Below are 26,328 nucleotides of genomic sequence, written 5' to 3'. Positions count from 1 at the left end.
TCCCCCATGAACATGTTGAAGAGACCTGAGAAGTTCCAGAAACAGGTGAAGGTCTAGAAAAACAGGAAAGCTGGCCATTGCCAACCCATATACAGATGGGTTGACATAGTCTGGATGCCATGCAGAACTAAAGTACTGAAGCAAATCTCTACCCAAATAATTGCTTGACTACTCTAAATAATTTGTTATGAAAATAGAGATGAGCTGGGTGGTGGTGGCAGCACATGCCTTTAATCCCAGCACGTGGGAGGCAGAGGCGGCCTAATCTCTGAGTTGGAGGCCAGCCTGGTTTATAGAGAGAGTTCCAGGATGGCCAGGGCTACACAGAGAACCCCTGTCTCAAAAAACAAACAAAAGAAGATTCATGAATCCTCATTATGGAGCTGGAGAGATGGCTCAGTGGTTAAGAGCACTGGCTGCTCTCCCAGAGGTCCTAAATTCAATTCCCAGCAACCACATGGTAGCTCACAACCATCTGTAATGGGATCTGATGCCCTCTTCTGTCATGCAGGCATACATGCAAACACTCATATATATAAAATACATGAATAAATAAATCTTTTTTTTAAAAAGGAAAATAAGGTATAACCTTTATGAAATCAAGCTAATAAAGGAGAAGAATTATAGCTAAATGAAGACAGAATCTGTACCTCATGCAGGAAACAGAATCCATAATCCAGGCAAGTCACTGTCTAGAGTTGCTACAATTAAAATGGACAAGACATAGAAACAGTAAATTATGAACTACTCCAAAGATCAAAGATGAAGGAAATTGGAACAAATTCTAAAGGGCTATATTTAATAGACAAAGACTTGAATGCAATTACTTTTAATATGTTCAGAGAATTGAAACTGTTTGAGGGATTAAAAGAAAACTACTGAACAAATAGGATGCCTGGAGAAATGCAAACTCCAAAAAGAGTGGAAATTCTGCCACTGAAAAGTACAGTGACCAAAGGGAAGAACCCATGAGAGCAGGGCGTTATGGTAACGCACAACTGTGATCCTAGAATTTGGTAAGCTGAGGCAGGAGGATTGTAAGTTCAAAACCAGCCTGGGCTATAAAATGCGACCTGTCTCAAAGGTGGGGGGAAATGGTAAAGGAGATGGAGGAGGGAGAAGGTGGGGGAGATGGGGTGGGAGGGAAGGAAGGGAGCAAAGAATCAAATAACTTGAAAAAATAAATAAAAACAATCTAGTTTGAAGGTGGAGTAAGAAAGAATGGAGATAAATAACAGAGCCAGCAACTCAGGAGAAAAAACGAAATTTCCCCACATACATGTAACATGAGCTCCAAAAGAAGAAGAAGGGAGCCGGGCGGGCGGTGGTGGCACACGCCTTTAATCCCAGCACTTGGAAGGCAGAGGCAGGTGGATCTCTGTGAGTTCGAGGCCGACCTGGGCTACAGAGTGAGTTCCAGGACAGGCACCAAAACTACACAGAAAAACCCTGTCTCGAAAAACCAAAAAGAAAAAAAAAAAAAGAAGGAGGAGGAGGAGGAGGAGGAGGGAATGAAGACATACTAACTGAAATATCTTCCAAATTTGATGAAGAACTTTACACTATAGACCCAAGAAGCTCAACCAACATCAACTTTTAAAGAGAGAACACCAAAGAACCAGGCATAGTGGTGAGCATTTGTGACCCTGGCAGGCAGAGATGTTAAGTTCAAGGCCAGCTTGTCCTACACAAGACACCATTTCAAAACAAAAACAAAACATACAGAGAACCTCTCACACACATGCATCATAGTCAGTGACATGGCTGAAGTCTACTGTCAGCAAGGAAAATTTTGAAAAGCAGCAGGAAAGGACTCATTCCATTTAGAGGAATTATAATAGGATTGATGATTTTTTTTTTTTTTTTTATCAGAAAGTACCTCAGTAACACCAAGAGTGCCATGACCTTACACAGCCTTAGAGACTGATCTAGCTGGGGTGATGGGAAATGAAAAAATGACACACATACAGAAAAGTTTGCATCTCATGAGCAATGTACTCTGATGGAGTTGTACCGAGAGGAGCTCGAAGACTCAGCTCATTAACCTTATACATCTGCATCCAGGAGGAGTCGGGGGTATTGCACACAGCTAAGCAAGGATGTGGGTTTAGCTAGATCTCTGTAGGGGAGCAATCTAAGGCTGTAAACATCTGGGAGGAGGAAGTTGCCAACCTCATTTTCTACACAGTCAGCACACACACACACACACACACACACACACACACACACACACACACCAGGGGAAGGCCATTCCCATGCATCCAAGGCACTGGAGACTGGGTCCTTGACATGGCCTTGCGTATATAAACAACACACATTCATTCAGGACTGCGTCTGCTCTTACACATTCACTCAGGGCTTCCTCTACTTCCCACACAAAAGACAATGGAATAATATTTTTTTAAGGGGGAGGGTGTTGGAGATTTGGTTCAGTGGTAGAGCACTTGGAAAAGCAGAGGAGGAATTGTGGGAGCCAGAGGGGTCAGGGATACTGGGAGAGCATGGCCTGTGGAATCAACTAAGCAGGGCTCATGGGGCTCACTGAGACTGAAGCGGCAATCTTGGAGCCTGCATGGATTTATGCTAGGTCCTCTGCATATATGTTATGGTTGTTGACTTGGTATTTTTGTGGTACTCCCAACAGTGGGAGTGGGGAGTGTCTCTGACTCTTTTGCCTACTCTTAGGACCCCTTTCCTCCTACTGGGTTCCCTTGCCCAGCCTTGATGTGAAGGTTTGTGCCTGGTTTTATGGTATCCCGTGCCGAGTTTGGTTGATGTCCTTGGGAGGCCTGCTCTTTTCTGTCAGCATAGGCTTGGAATCACTCTACTCTGCAAGATTAGATGAAGGTATAAAAATGTTAGCACATCAGGGAACTAAAGAAAACAAACAGGAAGCTCCTAGTACCTTGCCTGACTTGGCAGGGTAGAAAGAAGCCATATGAGAGCTAGGGATGTGGCTCAGTTGGTAAGGTACTGGCCATGCAGGCATGAGCTCCTGAGTTTGAGCCTCAGCAGCCATGTAAAAGCCAGTCATAGCGCATGTGTCTGTAACCCTAGGACTGGAGAGTGAAACGTGGATCTTGGGCACTTGCTGGCCAGACAGCCTAGCCAAAATTGTGAATTCCAGGTTCAAAGGCAGACCCTATCTCCAAAAACCAGAAAAGGATACCTTAAACTTATGAGTACGGAAAGTAACAGTGTGGGGTGATGCCTGAGTCTGAGTCTTCACTGCTCATGTGAGATGAATTTTTGATCTGGTAAAGGTTGCCGTATCTGAATTTTCTCAGGGACCTGCCCTGAAAAGATTTCTCTCAGGGTCCTGGGGAAGATGCTATGGCCATCATGGAGTATTCTGAGGGGAAAGAATCTATGTACACCATGCTCTTTTGTCTGTTTACTTTATTTCTCTAAGATAAAATTCTATCTATACAGCTTCAGTTTTATCCTGACACTCAGTTCCTCTCTGTCCCTTCCTTTTCTGTCCTCTCATAGCCCTAGTCATAACTAAGTTCTTATGTTCTCAACCTCATCTTCATCCTCCATTCCTCTGTCCTCCATCTTTCCTTCCTCTTCTGATCTGACCCAATCCCTACTCATCCAAAAACTCTGCCCTGTTCTCCCTTCTCCAGCCCAGGAATTCTGTCCCAGCTTTCCTTTCACCTGGTTATGCAAAAAGTCCTTTAGTCCTGAGTCAATAGCTCTGGAATGCCACTAGACCTGAAGGGAAGGGATGGTTTGAGCTTCATTTGCACAAGGAACAAAGCTATGTATCTACATACCCACATGTCTCCTAGTCTTAGAGGCAGGCATTGTCTCTGTAGGGGTGTTACCTAGTTCAGATCAGCAGTAGGTCTGAGAAGCTTATACTGTTTGCCATTATGGCCTAGGAATTATGGGCACCCAAGAAATTGATAGTAGGAAACAGCTGATGTATTAAACACCAATCTTCCCTGATATTTGACTTTCCTCTAGAATAATTCCTTGACCGTTCTAGGTATAGCTTTATCAGATATAGCTGAATCTCTATTTCATATACTTGTGGCCCACAGCTTTGCCCCAAAGGTGATCTGCCTATTTTGCAAGATGCCCCAGCCCTATTGAGAGAGAGAGAGGAGAGGAAAGAGAGAGAAAAAAAGAGAGGGGGAGAGAAAGGAGGGAAGGATATATATATATATATATATATATATATATATATATATATATATATAGAGAGAGAGAGAGAGAGAGAGAGAGAGAGAGAGAGAGAGAGGGGGACAGAGAGAGAGAGAGACAGAGAGAGAGAGAGAGAGCAGGAGGGAACCAACATTGACCTCTGGCCATTGTTCACCCATGTAAATGCATTATGCACAGAAAGGGAGGGGGAGGGGAGTGGAGAGGGAGAGATGAGAGAGAGAGAGACTGTTAATGAATGAATAAATATGAGGAAGCTAGATTGCTTGGTGAAAACATTCATTTCCCAAAGACAGTCAATGAAGCCTAGAATGGGTGACTAGAAAACTTAACATGACAAAGAAACATGACAGCCCCAAAGAATAGAATAACATTCACACAAAAGCCATTCCAAAGAAATGGAGAGTTATCAATTACCAGAACACAATTCCAAATAACTGCTTTAAGGAAGCACAGTAAGCTTCATAGACTGATGAAGAAATCAGATAATCAATTTAAGAACAAACCAGGAAGTCCAGCAATAAGAAACCCAATGGGAAGAGGCCCCATGCCTGAGTCATCAGCCCCCGTGCCCCTGGCAGTGAAGTCCATGGCATGGGTCAGGCGTGTGTCATAGCTCCAATCTTTTTTTTTTTTTTTTTTTCCCTGAGACAGGGTTTCACTATGTAGTCCTGGCTGTCTTGGAACTCACTCTCTAGACCAGACTCACTCTCAAACTCAGAGATCTGCCTTCCTCTGCCTCTCAAGTGCTGGGAATAAAGGGTGAGCTGCCACCACCTGGCAGCTCTAATCTTAGGAACAAAATGAGAGCAATAGCCACGGTTAAACCATCTGCTTCACTAAAAGTGAGGAAATAAAAAAAATTCGAGAAGGGTCTGCATGAGACACGGAGAAATTTCCTTTGTCCTGGTTAAAAGACCAGGGAGAGGCATATCCCTGTCAGCACTCTGACAGTCACAGAGACATGGTAATGTAGAAAGAAAAAGTTAGAACAGGATTCACTACCATGTTGAGCTTTACTCCTGGTTCTGAAGTTTAAGCAGTTGAGAATTGCTTGTTCATTATGTATCATGACCATGAAAAGTGAGTCTCCACGCTTGTGTCAAGAATCTTTCTCCCATCCTGTGTTCTTTCAGTCACCACCAAGTTCCCAAGGAAAAATAACACTTTCTTCAGAACAAATCTTAGTTAACACTCATAACTTTGATAAACGGAATAAAAGCACGTCATGTCTGAGTTTTAGTAACGTATCTTCCCAGTTTGCCGGGCATGGCATTGTGCTTGCACTGGCACATCTCTAGACGCACCACCAGCTTGTATACATTGTAAAGTATCTTTTGTCCATTGTCTATGGTTTTTCCGTACTAATTTGTAAAAGTTGGGCCTGGAGAAATGGCTCAGCAGTTAAGAGTACCGCTTGCTCTTCCAGAGGATCTGGGTTTGATTTCCAGCACCCCACATGGCAGCTCACAACTGTCTGTAACTCCAGTTCCAGAGAATCAGACTTTCTCTTAGACATGCACGCAGGCAAAACACCCATACACACAAAATAAATTGCATTAAATTTGAAAAAATAAGTAAAAAAAAATGTGTAAGGGCTTTATAATGTAATTGACATTCATTGTACAGCTACCACAGTTTCCTGATTTGTTACCTTTCCAGCTTTTAAATTCAATACACTTGTGTGTTTGCACATGGGTGTGTGTGCCATGGTGTGCATGTAGAGGTGAGAGGGCAGCTTGTGGGAGTGGGTCTTCTTCCACCAACATTAGACTTGGGTCATCCAGCTCAGCGGCAAGTACCCTTACTCACTGGGCCATTCACCTGCCCCCTTTTCATCTTTGTGACATAAAAAATGATTATGTTATAAACTTTCTTCTCTCTAATTGTCTCCTTTGCATCTATGCCTCTAAAGGCTTTTACACTGAACTCAATATTTCCCTGTCCTCCACTTCTCCCACACCATTTCTTTTTAACGCAGCCTCAGGGCCAGCCGTCTTCTCTGCATCCCTAAATTACCTGACATACAATAATACTACAGTGATGTAAAAGCTTTTCACATAAAAAGAGTTGATCCTTGTTGGTGCGGCTCATAACTTGCAATCAATTTTGCTTCTGGAGGGGATGGTTTTTTTGAGGCAGGATCTCATGTAGCCTAAGCTGGCCTTTCATTCCCTAGGTTGGTGAGGATGACCTGGACCACTAGATTCTCTGCTTTCCACCTCCCAAGTGCTAGGATTGTAGGCATGCAATGTACCACCACCATGATGGGCTCAAACTACATAGAATGGAAAGACTTTTCATTCATGCAAAACAGCCGGGCATGTTGGTGTATCCTTGTGATTACAGTGCTAGGAAGATAGGCAGATCTGTAGAGCTCACTAGCCAGCCAGCCTACCATGGTGGGCTCCAAGCCAATGAGAGGCCTTGTCTTAGAGCGAGGTGGATGGTACTCCTGAGAAGCAATACCTGGGGCTGCCCTCTGGCCTCTACACACATACCCACATGGATGCCACACACACACACACACACACACACACACACACACACACACACATATACATACACATACATACATACATGGGGCTCTATGTGTCTATATGTATTTATATGTCTTCCTCATTCAGTTACCTGACAGTTGTCCCCATCTTTTAGGTGTCCTAAAACACTGATGGCAAACTTTAAGGGCCACGCTCTCCCAGGGAGTTTCTTTCTGCTGTTTGGACTATGGTGGTCAGTGAAGTACCCACTGAAGTACTTTCATCAAAGGGGCCTGAAGAAGAACAGACTGAGCCAGCAGCAACAGCGTATTGAGATCATTGAAGGTGCAGTCAAGACTTTGTTCGCAGTCATTGGTAAGGACAGAATTTTGTCTGCGGTATCTCCTCTCACACCCAGCACCTTCAACCCATTTCCTGGATCCTGTGAAATAGATGTCTTCCTAGCAGGGATAACAGGACAAGATCTTAGGTGACTACAAGTCTGTTTTATTTTGCTACCCAATGTGTACAAAGCTTTGCACCATAGCTAATGGGCCCTTATATTATATACACTATGGAAAACTAACAAGTAAACCACAGTTTTTGCCCTACAGAAGTTGCAGGAACAGAAGAAATACTATGTGGAAAACAGAAAATACAAATAAAAATTGGGGGGGGGGGAATTGGGGGGTGGGTAATTTTTTTATTGTTTAAAATTAATTTATTTATTTATTTTTCTATTATCAGCTTGATACAGTATGTATTCTTATCTTAATAGTGAGATGTTTCATTGAGGCTTGCTCAGTAATTGAGTAAAACCGGAATTTATTATAAGTCACAGTCGTCCTAGGGACCTCCATGCTATATATATAGCCTCCATGGTTCTGTGGGTTGTAGTCTGATTGATCTTTATTTTATATCTAGAATCCACTTATGAGTGAGTACATACCATGTTTGTCTTTCTGGGTTTGGGTTACCTCACTCAGGATGATTTTTTCTAGTTCCATCCATTTGCCTGCAAATTTCATGCTTTCATTGTTTTTCTCTGCTGAGTAGTACTCCATTGTATATATGTACCACATTTTCTTCATCCATTCTTCAGTTGACGGGCATCTAGGTTGTTTCCAGGTTCTGGCTCTTACAAATAGTGCTGCTATGAACATAGTTGAGCATGTATCTTTATGGTATGAATCAGCATTCCTTGGGTATATGCCCAAGAGTGGTATGGCTGGGTCTTGAGGTAGTTCGATTCCTAATTTTCTGAGAAACCGCAATACTGATTTCCACAGTGGTTGTACAAGCTTGCATTTCCACTAACAGTGAAGGAGTGTTCCCTTTGCTCCACATCTTCTCCAACATTGACTGTCATTGGTGTTTTTGATTGTAGCCATTCTGACAGGTGTAAGGTGGTATCTCAGAGTCATTTTGATTTGCATTTCTCTGATGATTAAGGATGTTGAGCATTTCTTTAAATGTCTTTCAGCCATTTGTGATTCTTGTTTTGTGAATTCTCTGTTTAGCTCTTTAGCCCATTTTTAAATTGGATTGTTTAGTATTTTGATGTCTAGTTTCTTGAGTTCTTTATATACTGTGGAGATCAATCCTCTGTCAGATGTGGGGTTGGTGAAGATCTTTTCCCATTCTGTTGGCTGTCTTTTTGTCTTATTGACCATGTCTTTCGCCCTGCAAAAGCTTCTCAATTTCTAGAGGCCCCATTTATTAATTGTTGTGCTCAGGGTCTGTGCTGTTGGTGTTATATTTCGGAAATGGTCTCCGGTTCCAATGCGTTCAAGAGTACTTCCTACTTTCTTTTCTATTAAGTTTAGTGTAACTGGATTTATGTTGAGGTCCTTGATCCACTTGGACTTGAGTTTTGGGGTAATTTTTTAAAGCAATGAAAAGCACTAAATAGGATTTAGTTTAAAATTAAAAAAAAAATAGTCCTTTTTTAGATCTCAGAGTTAACAACCACCTCACTGGCACATCTTCCACCCACAAGCAGCAAGCATCTGCCAGGAGGGGTAATCCACAGGGAGGCCAACAAGGCAGGCAACAGAAAGGATGAAAAAGTCCTCAGAGGGCTGTGAGGGATTTGAACCCTGCCTCTTTCTCCCCAAATCCCCCACTGCTGTTCTGCAGCAGCTCTTCAGGGGACTGTCAGTGACAACAGTAGCAAGCGCTCCTCCTGGAACCACGCCTGCTGAGGGCCCTGAGGGAGCTTATTCTCAGGTGGCCTCTGCCACTTGGCCTCCGCCTACCATTGTCTGGGCATGAAGCAGTGACAGGAAGGCCCTCCTGCAAGCAGAACTTAAACACCTGCCAGATATAGCCAAGACTTCCTGCAGGCACCCACAGCTCTTTGTGAAGCTCACGAGTAAGAAGACCACACATATGTCTTGATGGTAAGGAAAGCGTCAACACTGACTTTTTTTTTAAAAAAAAAAAGAAAAACCGCTAAATTGCATTTGCCATCCTGGCTGGGTGAAAGTGACATCTGTTCAGTACCTCTAATGCTCCTGCCAGATGCCAGCACCTCGGTGTTCTGAGTACTGGGAAACAGTGGGAAGCACACATAGTCCCCACTTCACAGGGCATCCATTCTATTATCAGGGGCACTTTTCCTGGATCATTTCACAGACTTCCCGATCCCTTATAGGTGAGTGCAAATTTGAATGACTTCCAGGCGTCCCTCAAAATATTTTAGATACCGAGCATAAAGGCCAATCTGCCTTTTAAACGTGATAGAAAGTGGAAGGGACAAAAGCCATGAGTGGTACAGGCTGTAATCCCTGCACTTGACAGGCAACAAGATGGCAAATTTGGGGCTAGCCTGGGCTTAACAGTGAGATTGTCTCAAAAAGCCAAAACTAAACAAAGCAAAAAGAGAGAGTGACAAGAACCATGAGCTACCTCACTTTTGTCTCTCTAGGGCCCACGGCTGGCAACTGTGAGGCCTCACACTGCTCACCAGTGTTGCAAACAAAGGCCCAAGGAAGGTTACCCACTCTGTGACAGCCCCAACACATACCCAGGAGCAGCTTCCCTCTCTCAGGCCTGAACATTGGTCATCATTGTGGCTTCTAGTCAGTGTCCTTTCAGCCTCATTCTCTCTTGGATTTCTGCATTGCTCACCGATACATAATCCAAAGAGCACAGCATGCTTTCTTTTGGGCCACCAACCAGCTCCCAAATCACGGTGCAGAGACTTATTATTAGTTATGAATGCTCAGCCTTATCTTATGCTTGTTCACAAGTCTTATAACTTATTTTAACCTGTTTCTCTTCTTCTATGTTTTGTCTCAGGGCTTTTTACCTTTCTTTCATTCTGTATGTCCTACTCTGTGTCTGCTGGCTGGTAGCTGCCTGGCTGGCCCCTGGTGTCTCCTTCTCTCCCTCATTCTCTTCTCCCTTCTTAACTCTAGATTTCTCCTCCTACTTATTCTCTCTGCCCGACAGCCCCAGCTATCCCTCTACTGCCTAGCTATTGGCTATTCAGCTTTTCATTAGACCAGTCAGGTACCTTAGGCAGGCAAGGTGAAACAGCAACACATCTTCGCAGTTAAACAAATCTAACCCATCTTTGCCTAGTTAAAGTAATATTCCACAGCAAAAGATCAGTGTCTCAGTCACACTATCATCTAAGGGGAAAGGCTCTATTCTGTCTCTGCTGGGGAGCAGATTCCCTGGTGACCAGTATGTTCTATTTCTATCGTGGCTTCTGCCCTATCCTCAAACCCCGAAGGAACATCCAGGGACAGGTGTTTGCACAGGCTTCTCAGAAACATTTTGTATGGCAGTAGTTCCGCAGTCAGTCCGCTGACCTGTTGGCCACTGTCACCCATATCTGAACCTGGCTCACATCTTCAGGCAAGTTTTGCTATCTCTTATTTGTCTTGTTGAAACCTTCCCCATTTCCGTTTTTGCTCTTACCTCCTGGCAGGGATCCTGGCAGAGCAGTTTGTTCCTGATGGGCCTCACCTCCACCTCTACCATGAGAATCAATGGACAAAGCTAATGAATTGGCAGCACAGCACCATGTACCTGTTCTTTGGTATCTCAGGACTCATCGACATGCTCACCTACCTTTACTTCAACATTGTGCCCCTGGGGGTAGACAGAGTGGTTTTAGCTATGGCAGTATTCAATGAAGGTAAATTGGACGGAGAAAGGGAAAGAAAAATGGATAAGTTGAATTTACCAGAGATCAAAATTTAAAAGAAATATTAATGTATAATGACTTTCTCAGAAAATCAATTCTCAAGACATATTGTACGTGCATGTGGGTGTTCACTCATTCATTCAACTTCTTACAAACCAGCACCATAGCTGACCTATTACACCTACTCTGTATTGCTTGTCATGGGATCTGCAGATACATTCTTTTATAGTCTCAACAGACCCACAAAGTGAACAGTCTGCATGTGTTTGCTGCTGGTTAATGTCATGTAAACTGGCTTCCTGAAATGCTAAAGAATGTTGATTTAAGTATAGGGGAAAAAATTCCAATAATCAGGAAAAGCCAGAGTGAATCTTAAGTAGAAACAAGCAAGTTTCTGACGGCTATCATTGGTTTGCACAGGTTTTCTCTTCTATTACCACGTTCACAACCGACCTCCACTGGACCAGCACATTCACTCACTCCTGCTGTTTGCTTTGTTTGGAGCAAGTATCAGTATCTTACTGGAGGTGATCTTACGGGATAATATTGTGCTGGAGCTTTTCCGAACCAGTCTCCTTATTCTTGAGGGAACCTGGTTCTGGCAGGTGATCATCCATCCACATTCAAGCTCTTCATATGGTCTGGGTTGAGAAGCCCCCTCGGAAATGCCCAAGAAAAATGCCCAAGTGACTTGTTGCCTGAAAATACAGTAGATAAAGTGGGGGTAGGAGGTGAGGGTGTGGTGTCTGGTCCAGGTGACCTTTTTATCCCCACACCACCCCTTGACCTATGTAATTTTTCTCCACTAATAGCTTGCTGGTACACTGATGGGTACTCTGTATTTACTAAAGTACATATATAAAATGCAAGCCCTAAAGTTTAGTTATTTTTAAATCATCCTATACAACAACCAAACTTAACTTTCCTGTGTGAATAGGGCTTGTGGTATGACTCATGCAGGAATTGAGATAGTGTAGAACATACAGAGCCACTCTGTGGGCCATGGGGACGATCGTATTGCTTCCCAGACAACCAACCAGAAACTCTCTCCTCTACTCCTACAGATTGGATTTGTCCTGTTCCCCCCATTTGGAACACCAGAATGGGACCAGAAAGACATGGACAATGTCATGTTTATTACCATGTGCTTCTGCTGGCACTATTTGGTTGCCCTTTGCATCACAGCTATCAACTACTCTCTTGTTTACTGGTATGTTTGAAACAAATTTTGTCACGTTTTTTCTCCCTAACTAGACTCAAAGTGTTGGTGGTTAACTTCTACTGCTTAGTGACTGCCAATTGCATGCTAAGCTCTGCACAAAGCACTCTTCATTGTAGGGCCGTTACCACAACTCTTACTTGCCAGTGAGTGTAAGGAGGCTCCGCTACATAAAACTGCCTGACTGGTCATGCTAAACCTAGGTTTCAAGTACAGTTCGGATTTTAAGCTGGTGTATAATAGGGCAATCCTCAAGCCAGCAATCGGCCTGGGTTGAAGTCCCTGCTGTCACTGGTTTGGTGGACCCATCACGTACTTCCAGACTCGTTTTGCTTACTTCCTAAATACACAGACATCAAAATATGTCCGAGAGCAGAAAGTGCTTTCTAATTCCCTTTTAATCTAATATAGAACTATTGACTCCTTGCACTTACTGTCCCAGGCACCACGTGCTGACCCCTTTAACCCTCCTCACTTTACCATTTATTGTTCCATTTTTAACAAATGGGGAAACAAGGCTCCAAAAGGCTGAGTAATTTGACCAACTACTAAATGGAAACAAAACTGAAATTTGGCATGTTATTATGGAGACCTGTTACTGTGGAAGCTGCCCCTGACTTTTCCCCCCAGGTTTTATTTCCCTAGACTCAAAGGAGATAGACTTCACCCAGAAGAACCCCAGAGATAAAAAAAAAAAGTTTCTTCCAGCTCTATTTTCTGGTCAGTAAAATAGCTAGATGGTAAGAGGACTAAATCCACTAAATCTAGTCTCAAGAATATTTTGGTTACCATTGAGTCTTTTTCTCTACTGTGAATAGAATCCTGAGAAGGCACATGTGTAGATGTGCTATCACCATGTTTAACAGACACCTGGAAATAGGCTCTGCTGTTCTCTTACATCATGGAGTTAGTGAACAGAGGACTTTAATGGCTGATTTAATGGTTCTTATGTCTACCACAGCTTTCTGAGTCGGGTGAAGAGACACGCAGAAGGAGAAATCATTGGGATTCAGAAGCTCAAGTCTGACCACACTTACCAGTCAGCCCTTTTGAGTGGCTCGGATGAGGAGTGACATCAGGCCTTGGGGAAGTGGAGACCTCACATCCTTTGTGAATAGCTAGAGTGAATGCAGCATGTCCCCTCTGCTTTCAGGCTTGGTTTAGCGTGCTCTTAGCGCTCCCTATTTGCATCCTTCATCTAATACAAAGCTAGAGGCTCCGATACAGGAAAATAGACCTCAGGTGTTTTTTATGTACTATGCTATTTGGATATTTAAGTATAATTGAACTTACAAAGTCTGTATTAGAGTAATACCATTCATACAGAAAAATGAACACCTTTCAGTAGCAAGCCTGTTCTTGTAGAGGAATTGCTGTAAGACTCTGAACACCTCCAACAGGAAGGACGTGACTGTGTGGATGAAGTGAACTGTGACTCTGACAGGACATTACATGCTGCTTCGGATAATTTGCCCCTCTTCTCTCAATCACACAGGTCCTTTCTTCTCAGAAATGTGTCAGGACGTAGGGAATGACAGACAGTGCCTTCAATTCAGAGTCAAATTCTAACATGTTTTTAAATAATAAAGAAACTCACGAGCTTTTATTGGTGAAATTATTAAGGCAACTCCACGATAACTTCAGCTGCAAGCTTTGGTATTTGAAGTGTTAACATTTAAAATATTTTCTAGTAAGTCATACCAGAGTACTGCATTTTGGCTTTGATTAGAGATAAAATTAGGTGAAAGAGAATTTTCTTATATTAAGTAGCTAGTTCATAGTTCATAGCTCAGCTGAGAGCTGAAACTCCATCTGATTCCTCAACATTATGCCATTGAGGGACATTATATAGCAAGTCTGTACCCCCTAGATAGAGGGGGGAAATCAGTTTATCGAAGGCCTTCAATTTTAAAACAGCTAAAACCAAAAGGTAAGGATTTTGAATTCTTAATATAGACTTGATGTTGTGCTATTGATTCTGGAGGTTTTGTTTTGTGTGGTTTATTTTTTATAACTTTCCTCAACAAGTATTTATTAAACATCCTAGCACTGAAATGTTTGCAAGGATTAATGAGATGTCCATCAAGGAACTGACAGTATAATGTAAGAGAGAACTCCTGAGGCTATTGTTAGGCAGTGTGATGGGCACTCTTAAGAAGTGCAGGGGCTGGGGCTGAGAAATGGCTCAGAGGTTAAGAGCACTGGCTGTTCTTCCAGAGGACCTGAGTTCAATTCCCAGCAACCACATGGTGGCTCTCAACCATCTGTAATGAAATCTGGTGCCCTCTTCCGGCCTGCAGGGATATATGCAGGCAGAACTCTGTATGCATAATGAATAAATCACACACACACAAAATAAAAGTTCAGGGGCAGGCTGGGTGGTGGTTGTGGCATCACATGCCTTTAACCTCAACACTTGGGAGGCAGAGACAGCTGGTCAAGGCCAGCCTGGTCTACAAATTGAGTACCAGGACAACCAGGAGCTACACAGAGAAACCCTGTCTCAATAAATAAATAAATAAATAAATAAATAAACAAACAGAACAGCAAACAAACAAACAAAAGTACAGGGGCTGGAGAGATGGCTCAGCATTTAAGAGCACTTACTGCTTTTCCAGAGGACCCAGGATTGGTTTTAAGCACCCACATGGCAGCTCACCACCATCTAGAACTCCAGTTCCAGGGGATCTGTTATTCTCTTCTGACCTCCAGGGGCATCAGACACACATGTGGGGCACATACATACATGCAGGCAAAACACCCACACACATAAAATTCAAATAAATTAACCTTAAAAAAAAAAAGGACTACACACAAACCACAGAGGAAGGAGCGGAGGAGAAATGGCGAGTTGGACCTTTAGAAAAGGTCCACCAGGCCTAGAAAATAGTATATACAGAGCCACAACACAACATGGGGGACTAAACATACACATTAGTTCCTGTGTCAAAAGGGGCTTCTGTGCTGACTGAAGTTGAAGGGTCTTCAAGAGCAAGTAACAGCCTTCACTGTGCAGCATCCTGTGATGCTGGGATGCACTCCATCTCAGCAGAGCCTCACAACCCTCTGTAATTTAAGCATGCGATGTCCTCCTGAGGTTGGTCAGCATAAGGACAAATAGCTACAAACTGGCAAAACCCATCAACACTATGACTTGAAAGTCTGTTGTCTTTCTCACATTCCATACCCCGTCCCCTCATAAACAACCAACAGAGGTACTTTACAGAAAGTTCTTCAGGTTAGCTAGCTGGGCTGCAGAAAGTCTCATGTAGGATCAAGAATAACTTGAAAACATTAAGTATGAGAGAACTCTTGGGCTCCCTTTTCAAGGGTCCTCTTGGTTTGACAGCTGAGCAAGAACCCAACTCATTCATCAGATATTTAAAGACCCATTCACCAGTAACAATACAAAATTGGTTCTTTCCTCAGGTCCAGGTTGGAAAAGGAACTTATTTCCTGTTTTATTTTCATAGAAAAAGATGTACTTGAGACTTTTTATATTGGCAGAACAAAGAAACAGTATTCTTGAGGGACTGTCATACAATTAAATATAAAATATTAAAATTTATTTTTGTAATTAGAACAACTCCAGCCAAGCACTCAGCCAAAATCCTGGAGTTCAGCAGAAGAGGGAGGAGGGATTATAAGAGCAAGGGGGTTCAGAATCATGATGGGAAAAACCACAGGAATAGCTGACCCAAGCTAGTGGGAGCTCATGGACTCTGAACTGACAGCTGGGGAACCTGCATGGGACCAAACTAGGCCCTCTGAATGTGGGTGAAAGTTGCATGGCTTGATGTGTTTGTGGGTCCCCTGGCAATGGAACCAAGATTTGTCCTGGGTACACGAACTGGCTTCTTAGAGCCCATTCCCTATGGTGCGATGCCTTACTCAGCCTTGATGCAGGTGAGAGGGGCTAGGTCTGGCCCTAACTTGGTATGCCAGCCTATGTTGACTACTAAGGGAGGCCTTACCCTCTCTGAGGAGGGAATGGGGGTGGGCTGAGGGTAGGTGTGGGGTAGCAGAAGAGGAAGGAGAGGGAACAGGGGTTGGTATGTAAAAGAAAAAAATTTTTAAATAAAAAATTTTAAAAAATTATTTTTGTATCTTGTGGTAGCCCACAAAAGCTTCCTGGTGAGATCTGCACTTGCTTGACACAGCAGGGCTGCATTAGGGAATGGCTTGACCACGTGCACGGTCACCAGGTGGCTGGGATGGTTTGCTCTTGGCTGTGCTGAGGGGAGGTCTTTTGCTCCACCACTTGGCATTCCTTTAAAAGCCCTTTAGAAGAGACAGAAGGGGCTGGTGGGTTTTGACCCAGGCCCTCCTGAAGCTATCCTATGTTTCTAACTGTCTCTCTCTAAATTTCTATCTACAGACTTCTCACTTCTCCCTCCTCAAGAGTACCCTGCAGGAAAAAGAGGGAGCTGGTTTCACTCAAATGGTGCCTGAACAGGGACCAGGGACTTGGTGAAAGGAGGGTTAGAGGGCCCCGTGGGAAGTTAGGACATGTCCGGTTATGGAAATTAAAGCAGGGGTAATCTATTTTCGAGAGTGAAAGGGGCTGAAAGATGCCCAAGTGAGGCTGCAGCGTATATTTCTCTCTATCAAGGTTTTTCTTTTTTTTCTCTCTCTCTTAAAATTCTATCTATAAAAATTAAGGAAAAAAAGTAAGGTAGAATTTAAGAATATAGTGTAAAAGAAAAAATTTAGAGAAAGGTAGATTAAGAATACTGGGTAAGAAAATAAGATAAGCAACAAGATGGAAGAACTATGTCCTTGATTTTCCAACTATGGAGCTATGAACGCAAAATCCTGGGGAGCATCAGAAAAATCTATTGAAGAGGAGAAAAAATGGACAGAAAAAAAGATTCCTATGGAAGCTTTTGGCCTGTGGACAGTTTAAGTCCCAAACAGCAGAGGAAAGAAATTTTCCCTGAGGTGAATGTAGATGAAATAAAATTTTCACTCTGCTGACACTGCCATGGTATAGAAACACCGTACCATCAGAATTAGTTTCCTCTTGACCATGAAGTCAAAAGTTTAGAGAAGAGAAGTCTTGAGAAAACTTGGTAGTCTTTCTCTCTCAAAAACTCAAAGCTTTCTTGGGAAATACTTAATCTCTCTTTAAAAAAACTAAAAAGCCTTTCAGGTCTTTGCTTCTCAGATTTTCTCTTTCTGTAAAGACAAAATTAGATTCACCCGTTAATGACATCTATGGAAAAATCACCTGTGGATTGCTCTAACATGGAAAATTCTCTGTTAGCACTGTCTCTTTCAAGCTAATATTAGAAAAACAGCAGATACTTCAGACCCTAGCCAGAAATCCCCCTGCAGCTAGAACCTAGCCATAGACGCTCAGGAAAGTGCAGGCGGAGGAATCAGTAAAGCCGAGCTGCCGTGGTGGCATCAGGGGCTTTAATCAGTAAAGCCGAGCTGCAGTGGTGGCATCAGGGGCTTTAATCAGTAAAGCCAAGCTGCAGTGGTGGCATCAGGGGCTTTAATCAGTAAAGCCGAGCTGCAGTGGTGGCATCAGGGGCTTTAATCAATAAAGCCGAGTTGCAGTGGTGGCATCAGGGGCTTTGTAGCTGGGGAAGGAGATAAGCTATGACAAAACCAAGAACTATCTGGGAGAAAAGCTCTCTTTTCTAGCAGGGAAGACTTCTCTGAAAAAGCTTAGTTTCAAGTGTTTTTGTTTTCCCTCACTGACCTGGTGAGGAGAGGGAGTGAAGACCTGAAGGGTTTTTGCCTCTGGCAATAAGTGCTGTCTGAGTGTGTGCAGGCAGACAGAGCAATCTGCTTGGGGACAGGGTCAGGTGAAAGGTACGTTTAGGAAAGTACACCTGTCCTAATGTAAGCTTAGGGAAAACAAAAACCTCCCTTGATTAAAAAAAAAAAAAAAAAAAGCAGAATCTTGATTTCAGTATGAACATAAACCACACAGACTGTGTAAACAGAAATGAGAAGTGTGGCATACCTGAAAGGCAACCTGGGAAATGTAGTTCAAAAGGCAGTCTGGGAAACGTAGTACAACTATATATTGTTTGCTCTTGAATATGTTTGTAATAAGTATAAATAAGTATGCTTGTAAAGAGTTGTAAATATGCCAGGCGGTGGTGGTGCATGCATTTAATTCCAGCACTCAGGAGGCAGAGCCAGGCGGATCTCTGTGAGTTCGAGGCCAGACTGGTCTACAGAGCAAGATCCAGGACAGGCACCAAAACTACACAGAAAAACCCTGTCTCGAAAACCACCCCACCCCCCCAAATACAAACAAACAAACAAACAAAAGAGTTGTAAATATGTATAGTGATGTAAGTTTGTAAGAAGTGTAAATACATATAGTAAATAGTCATGCTAGTTGTAAATATGTAATGTTTATACTAGAATTGTTGATGCTAATGAACCAGTTTGTTAAAAGCTAAAGGAACATTTAAATTTGATGTAATTTATATGATGTGGTTTGCAACAAGAGTTTATTGATTTAAAAAGGGCCTGGCACTGTTATAGCCATCTCAAGACCCATTCAAAAAAGAAATGCCATCTTTATCATCTTCTACTCCTGTACTAGGAGGTGTGGCAGCTATGGAGATGAGGTTGTAAGCTCAATAGGAACTTGGGCCAGAGCTAAGTTAAGCTCAGTACCCCCTCCTACCAGAGGCTGAGAGTCAGGGATGAGCAACATTCTTCTTTCCAGCTTCCCAACCTAAGCCAGAGGGCACTTGATATAAAGTGTATCTTCAAGACAGGTAAGGGTTGTCTGGCTGAAGGGGGTGACTTAAGGCAGATATGTTTCTAACTGTCTCTCTTCTCTATATTTCTATCTACAGACTTCTCACTTCTCCCTCCTCAAGAGTACCCTGGGGGAAAAAAGAGGGAGCTGGTCTCCCTCAGTATCTCTAACCAGTGGTTTGGGGTACCTTTATTGAAAGATCAGCCCTGGCAAAACATTCTTAAACAGTGTTAAAGTACAAGCCATGGGGCTGGAGAGCACCTCCTGTTCTTCCAGATGACCAGAGCTCAGTTCCCAGCTCCCACATCTGAATGACTTCTGACTTCCACCAGCCCCTGCACATACATGACACATACTCACAAAAATACAGATACACACAGGTATCTTAAAGTACAAGTCAATCAGAATGCTTTTCACTAAATCCTGTCTTGGATACATGGTCTGAGTAATTTTACCAGTCTGTCCACCAGAAGCTGAGGATCAATGATGCCACTGTATTGTAAGAGCTATTCCCTGCAAAATATCCACCACAGCTGCCCTACTGCCTACCTGGAACCCCTTGAGGTCTACGTATGAAGAAAGCACACACGTTAAAATACTGGCGCTTATGAATGATGACAAAAAGGCCTAGAATGAACTAAATATAATTGGTAATTAGTTTAACTAAATGATTTTAACTCATTAGATTATAGTTATCTATCATAATTACCAAGATGACATCTGTGGCTGTTAATATTACACTGGCATTCATTTTCTCTCTCCAAGGGACAGTTATATTTTGATCCCAACTAGTATCTACACTCCTATGCCTAGAGGGCAAAATACTTGCACTATTCATTATAGCCACAATTACACCCCTTAACTCGCACTCAATAATAATGTACTCAATTCCTATCACTATTCTAGTTTCTGCAGCATGTGAAGCGGCTGTAGGACTAACCCTATTAGTCAAGGGATCAAATACATACAGCACAGACTATGTACAAAATCTCAACCTATTACAATGCTAAAAAGTATTCTCCCTTCCCTATTACTTCTCTCATTTGACTCTCAAACAATAAAAATGTATGAATTAATGTGACCTCTCATAGCTTCCTAGTCAGCTTACTCTCTATAATCTTCCTATGACGAAGCGATATAAATGACCTAAATTTTTCATTACTATTTCCCATTGATTCACTGTCTTCCCCGCTAGTTATTCTCAAAACATGGCTTCTACCTCTAATACTCCTGGCCAGCCAAAACCACACCAAAAAGGAAACAGAACTAAATAAAGAAACTTATATTTCCATACTGGTATCTCTACAAATTTTACTAATTATAACATTCTCTTGCAAACGAATTAATTATATATCTTATTTGAAGCTACCTTAGTCCCAACACTTACCCAATGAGGTAATCAAACAGAATGAAGAAATGCTGGACTTCATTTCACACACTAGCTGGACCCAGCCCATTCCTCACTGCCCTTATCTTCATTCAAAACTCAACAGGAACATTAAACTCTCTTCTCCTCCCCTTAACTTTACCTCACTCAGCCAGACACGATCTGATATTTTATGACTTGCCAGTATAATAGCATTTCTCATTAAAATACCACTATAGGGAGTCCACTTATGACTTCCTAAAGCACATGTAGAGGCCCCAATTGCTGGATCAATAGTTTTAGTAGCTATTCTACTAAAACTAGGAGGCTATGGTATAATACGAATTTCTGTAATCCTAGACCCTAATTATAAACAAATCCACAGTTGAACTATAATCACAACCCTAAGTTTAAAAACAGTATTCCCACTAATAACCATCTGATGAATCCTAGCTAGTCTGGCAAACCTAGCCTTACCACCCTCAATTAACCTAACTGGAGAGCTATTAATTATAGTATCATTATTCTCCTGATCTAATTCCTCAATTATACTACTAGGCACTAATTCTTTTTTGTTGTTGTTGTTGTTGTTGTTGTTTTTGTTTGTTTGAGACAGGGTTTCTCTATAGTTTTGGTGCCTGTCCTGGATCTAGCTCTGTAGCCCAGTCTGGCCTCAAAATCACAGAGATCCGCCTGGCTCTGCCTCCTGAGTGCTGGAATTAAAGGTGAGCGCCACCACTGCCCCGCCAGGCACTAATTCTAATTACCGCTCTTGCTGTAGCCAACTCCAGTAGGAGGTCTCTTATCTATACTATTCTAACAACACATTAGGAAGTACCGAAACTAAACTCTCTAGGGAGTCAACCCTATAAACTGGCATCATGAAATAAGCCTGAATTTTATTTTTTATTTATTTATTTTTTTTTTTTTTGGTTTTTCGAGACAGGGTTTCTCTGTGCAGCTTTGTGCCTTTCCTGGGACTCACTTGGTAGCCCAGGCTGGCCTCGAACTCACAGAGATCCGCCTGGCTCTGCCTCCCGAGTGCTGGGATTAAAGGCGTGCGCCACCACCGCCCGGCAAGCCTGAATTTTAAATCTATGCTCTCTGGGATATACATATCCAATATATCTGCATGTACTAATCAGATGGGCAATCAGGTAACTTCAGTATATAAAAGTTTGGAATAGCTCTGACGCTAAATGCAAGAGTTACTTTTATGGACTTTGCTACATAAAATCAGAAGAGGTTTTAGCCAACAGTAAATATCTGAGAGACAGTATCTCCTACCATCTCTTGTTGTCCAGAAACTATCACATCATTTTCTGTTTGAAACATGATATCCAAAAATATAAAACACACGGGTAATTTTTATTCCCCTCCCTATAGTCCTCTCACTTGTCACCATTTCAGTCAATTCCCATGCCAGTCCTCCAGGCACCTACCGAGACTGTGATTTCATTTCATCCTGTCTCCTGTGGTTTGAGAGACAGGCTTCCCACCAAACTCTAATTACTCTTACGTTTCACCAGGAAACATCCCAGTGAGTCTTCCTTAAGAGTACAGCACACAGGGGATCTGACGAGGGAGGACTTAACTTTTCTAATGTAGCACCCAGGTGGGCCTCTAGCCAGCTGAAGTGAGCCAAGCATGAGTCTGAAGTTCTAATCCTCCAGCTTCTACTCTAGAGAAGAGATTATGTTACAGGCTTATGTGACTCTACCATCCCACTCAGGAGTGCTGGGGGTCCAGCCTGGGCCTCTAGTATGCTCGCTGGTGCTCTCTCCCCACTAAGTTACAGCTCCAGCACTGGGACCTGCCTCAGGATTCCAAGACCAAGTGCTCTTCTTCGTTTTCTCTCAGACTTGTATCTTCTCACTGTTAACGAGGGCTGACAATTCTAATGGACAAAACTGCTGTAAGAATCAAGGGCACCTGTAAAGCCACTCTGCAGCCCCAACCACTCTAATCCTTTTCTGTTTCTCAGCAGCTTGCTAAGTAACCCAGTTCCAACCTAACTACCACTTAAACCAGGCCATTTCTTGTCTTTGTGGCCCTAGCTCTAATTCCGCATAAAAGAAAACAATTAAAGGTGCAGAGATGAAAGATACATTTTTAATAATTTGGATACTTTCACAAAGAGACAGGGAAGCCCTGTCCCTACAGAAAGGCTTTCCCACCTGCCCCTGCACCACAGCAGGACATGTAAGATGTGACCAGTACACTAAGTACGTAGGACTTTAAAAAGTATCCCACTGAGCTGTCTGTGGCTGGTGGTGACTGAGAAGTGTGAAATGGCCAGGAATAAAAACGGCAAACTCAGACTGACTTCTTCTGAAGCGGGCACTGCCAGGTAGTGCCTAGCGCTGTCCCCACCTCCACTATTTCTTCTGTTTTCCAGTCAAGCGACCAGCTTCAAAGGTCTGGTTTGCAACTGCTGTTGTACAGCAGATAGAATGTGCAATCTCTGGCTGTAAGCAAGTGCACTCTGAGAGCAGCATTTCGGCCAGCATCCCCTACTCCCTTGTCCAACAGCTCTGAACTTCCACGTGAACAGGCTTGTCAAGGACAATGCCCACAAATGAAGATACAGGGACACCCAAGATCCCGACACTCATCTGTAGTAAGTGGTGCCAAACTAGTCTCCCTTGAGCTCATGGCCTACGTTTCCCTACTATGTAACTCCTCATTATCAAGTAAGCCACCAACCTGGTCAGAGTCCTGTTATGCTCTCATTCCGGCAAAAGGAGTAAGGGATCAGTTTAGGGGCACTAAAGCCCAGGCTTCTATTTGATAAAAGATGCACAGTAAGTTCTTTAAAAAAATAAGTTACACAAAATTTTCTGGACACAAAACTCACATCTGGACAAGTCACCAAGAGGATCAAAAACTAAAAAGTAAAATCCTCACACAGAATGAGGCTTATTCACTGCTGGCCCGCTCACCAACTGGCAGGCCTGCTCCCTGGGCATCCAACACTCGGGAGGTAACTCCGGCCTGTGTGACTGTCACCTCCCATGACTCTGATATTCTCTCCTTCTGGACTAGACAGGGCAGCCCTGGAACCCTAAAATGGAACCTTGTCAGGGCTTCATTCTGGAGTGTGGCTGCAGAATCTAGGCCACAGTTGCCATCACCCTCCACCACCCTGCCTCAAGCAGGAGAGCTCAGAAGAATGAAGCAACCTCTCTACTCCTTTCTGTCAGCTGAGATGCACGAGGCCTGGTCTCCTCAAGCTGCCTCTGTTCTCGGTCACTGTTGTTCAGGCGCTTGTTTAGGAGATGGAGCAGTGGTCACAACAACAGTGGAGACTGCTTTGGAGGAGCCAGAAGCTGTGCCCTGCTGGAGATGGGATGCAGGAACAGTCTGGATGCGCACCTGCTTACAAAGAGAGGAGGTCTCATCAGTGAACTGCAAGAAGGCTCATCAATTAAGAAAAGCGAAGGAAACAGACAAGCCTGAGATGGTCAACAGTCTGCATGAGACCTTACCTGTGTGGCCTGACCTTGTTGCTGAAGCTGCTGCAACTGCTGGGCAGTGAGGAAACTCACCGGCTTATTGCCAGCAATGAGCTTAGTACCTGCTGGCATGGTTGTGAGGATGATGTTGCGACCCAGCCCGCTGAGACTGAGGAAGGGAAACAGAAGTAAGGCATGACCACATCACTCTGGCTCAGAATGAAGTCACATACTAAATGAAGGGCAATAAAGAGGCCTGATGCCAGCAAAAACCTCAGCATTCTGGATTCAAATGGAATCTCATACTAGGGCTACCTTTCTTCTAAACTTCTATACTTTGCATGGCAGGAGCCTCCAGAGTAGTGGACAACATGGCCTAAACTCTGTACTCTGCCCTGGAAAAGGCAGGCACTGCCAGGAAGCATGTCCCTGGCAAGAAACTCTCTCAGTTGGACACATGGGAACCAGCACTGAGAGCACTACAGAGAGTACAGGTGTGAGCCAGCCTCAGTGTAGAGGCTCACAGAGGCCATCTAGCGAGACCTCACTCGGGGTCAGAGAATCTGGGCTTGCTTTACGCAGCAGGGCTGCGTAAGGGAATGATTTGGCCATTGGCATGGTTACCAGGTGTTTGAAAGGTCTACACTTGGCTGTATGGTGTGCTTTGATCTTGTAAAGGTGGGGGTTTTTGCCTCTCCCCTTGTCATATTATAAAAAGCCCTTTTGAATAAAGGACTGGGTGACTGGGTATTGACCCAGGGCCCTCCCGAAGCTATCCTGTGTCTCTGTCTGTCTTTCTTACCATCTCTCTCTATCTGTTTACCTAATATTTCTTCATTCATCTCTCGTAAGAACCCTTCGATAGGTGGGAGCAGGGCAGAGCTGGACTCCAGCAGACTCCCCCACCTCAGCAGCCAAGTAAACTCTGTCTCTTAGGAAAGAAAAAGGCCATCCCCACAGCCCCGAACAGCTTCATCATGACTAAGAATGCCAGAATGACTGCATCTGCCTTTTATCTCTGTTTACGTCAGGGCCAGAAGAAACCAGCATTCACCAAGCTGTCTTAAGCTCAGGCTCAAATATCAAAGGAGGATCCTTTGATCCTCCAACTTCCTCCAGCCGTCCCACCCAACACTCTGCATCTTCCTCATTGCCTACCACTCAATATATTACAGTTTTATTACTCCCGCTGTATTCCTCTCCCTGCTCTACAATATAAGCTGGGCACAGAATGGCTCTTTTATGCCTTAATCGTTGCACTCAAAAATAGTACTGGGGATTCGATGTGTATTACTGATGAAAATGTCAGGCGCCAACCATCTTCCCATTCTGCAACAACTGCATTTGCTCTTCCACAACAGCACTCACTTGGCCCCAAGGTTGCCTTTGATGATGGGGGCTGTGACCACGCTCTTGCCCTTCATTGGCTGGCTAATCACAGACAGAGGAACTGTGATCCTTGTAGGCAGCTTCCCCTACAAAGAAAACAATCAGCTTTTGTGAGCTAGAAAGAGATACAGCAAACCAGGTAGTGCCTATAGAGAAGCCAGAGCAGTACAGACACCTCCAATCCCCATTCCTCCAAGGGTTCCAATATTACTGCAGGCAGAACCCAAGTAACTCCAGGAAACTTGCTCACATGTTAAGTTACATGCCACTTGTTCCACTACCTAAAGAACAGCAACTGCCTGTTTGTCACAAGGGGCTCAAGCTCCAAGTCTGCCTTAAGTCTCAGAAGACTTTGGACTTGGGACTTGGGGGAAATGGGACTTCAGACTGGGTCTCTCTATATAGCTCAGGCTGTCCCTCAATTCAGTCTTCCTGCCTCAGCTTCTCTAGTGCTAGGATTACAGAATGCACCACCCACTCAGCTAACAGATCGGAACTTTTGAACAATGCCGGAAACTGCATTTTGTGTTATGTGTGTAACTAGGAGCTTTTGGGGACAAGGGGGGCAATATTATAGTTTAAATATGAAATGTCACCCACAAGCGCATATACTGACTAATTTAGAAGATTGCAAAAACTTTTAAGAGGTGAGCCTCACTGGAGGAAATCAGGAGTGTGCTTTTGAGGTTACGCCTGACTGACTCCCTGGCGCCTGCTTCACTGACGCTTCTTCTCATGAGGTGAGCAGCCTCTGAGACAGGCCGCCATCACGATGACTTTCTGCCTCACCACTGGCCCGGAATCAACAGAGCTAGACTGGGGCGGAGACCTCTGCAACTATGACCCTGAGTTAATCTCTGCCTCGTTTACAACAGGTATTTTGTCAGAGCAATATAAAATCTAAGAGTACAAGTCTTTAAAAAAGCTTTTCATTAATTTTATGTGTTTTACCAATGTGTATGTATGTGTAGTACATGTGTGCCTCATGCTAGTGGAAGCCAGAGAGGACACTGAACCCCTTGGAATTTGAGTTATGAATCGTTAAGAGCCACTGTATGGATGCTGGGTCCTCTGCAAAAACAAATGCTCTTAACGCGAGCCATCTCTCCAACTCCTGGGTATGATTCTTATATACTGCTGGATTTGCATGAACTTCTCTATCGAGAGTCATGAAAGCTGTTGGTCTACAGCTTTGCTTTACTGCATCTGGTTCTGGTGTAATGATGATGCAGACCTCACAGATCAATTAAATAAATCCATGGCTTCTACTTTTAGAAGAAAATTGAGACTATTGTTACATTCTTTCCTTCATAAACATTTGGCAGAAGCACCAGTGCAAACTCTTTAACCAGTTACA

The 26,328-nt window shown here is 43.5% G+C and overlaps 2 protein-coding genes across 12 annotated transcripts in view; one reads left to right on the top strand and one right to left on the bottom strand.

Annotated features, from left to right (window-relative positions):
• Window positions 1-22,102, top strand: part of Tmem45b (transmembrane protein 45B) — a 55,262-nt gene extending 33,160 nt beyond the window's left edge. Inside the window, exons 2-6 of one of the 3 annotated variants that reach the window (XM_052755894.1) lie at window positions 6,826-7,025; window positions 10,591-10,800; window positions 11,230-11,414; window positions 11,874-12,019; window positions 12,990-22,102. In XM_052755894.1, the coding sequence (XP_052611854.1) occupies window positions 6,842-7,025; window positions 10,591-10,800; window positions 11,230-11,414; window positions 11,874-12,019; window positions 12,990-13,101 (837 nt within the window). In that variant the 5' untranslated portion in view covers window positions 6,826-6,841 and the 3' untranslated portion in view covers window positions 13,102-22,102. Of the gene's footprint in view, window positions 1-6,076; window positions 7,026-10,590; window positions 10,801-11,229; window positions 11,415-11,873 lie in introns of those variants that run through there. The other 2 variants (XM_052755903.1, XM_052755912.1) reach the window with 2 other exon arrangements.
• Window positions 22,103-22,217: 115 nt separating this feature from the next.
• Window positions 22,218-26,328, bottom strand: part of Nfrkb (nuclear factor related to kappaB binding protein) — a 34,493-nt gene continuing 30,382 nt past the window's right edge. For all 9 annotated transcript variants that reach the window (XM_052755812.1, XM_052755839.1, XM_052755830.1 and 6 more), the window contains 3 exons: window positions 24,951-25,057; window positions 23,616-23,751; window positions 22,218-23,502 (listed from right to left, as the gene is read on the bottom strand). In XM_052755812.1, coding sequence (XP_052611772.1) covers window positions 23,377-23,502; window positions 23,616-23,751; window positions 24,951-25,057 — 369 coding nt within the window. In that variant the 3' untranslated portion in view covers window positions 22,218-23,376. The remainder of the gene's footprint in view (window positions 23,503-23,615; window positions 23,752-24,950; window positions 25,058-26,328) is intronic.

Source organism: Peromyscus californicus, unplaced genomic scaffold (assembly GCF_007827085.1).
Source record: "Peromyscus californicus insignis strain IS unplaced genomic scaffold, ASM782708v3 Scaffold_11__1_contigs__length_118956290, whole genome shotgun sequence".
Taxonomy (NCBI): Eukaryota; Metazoa; Chordata; class Mammalia; order Rodentia; family Cricetidae; genus Peromyscus; species Peromyscus californicus.
This window is presented reverse-complemented; position numbering and strand designations above follow the sequence as displayed.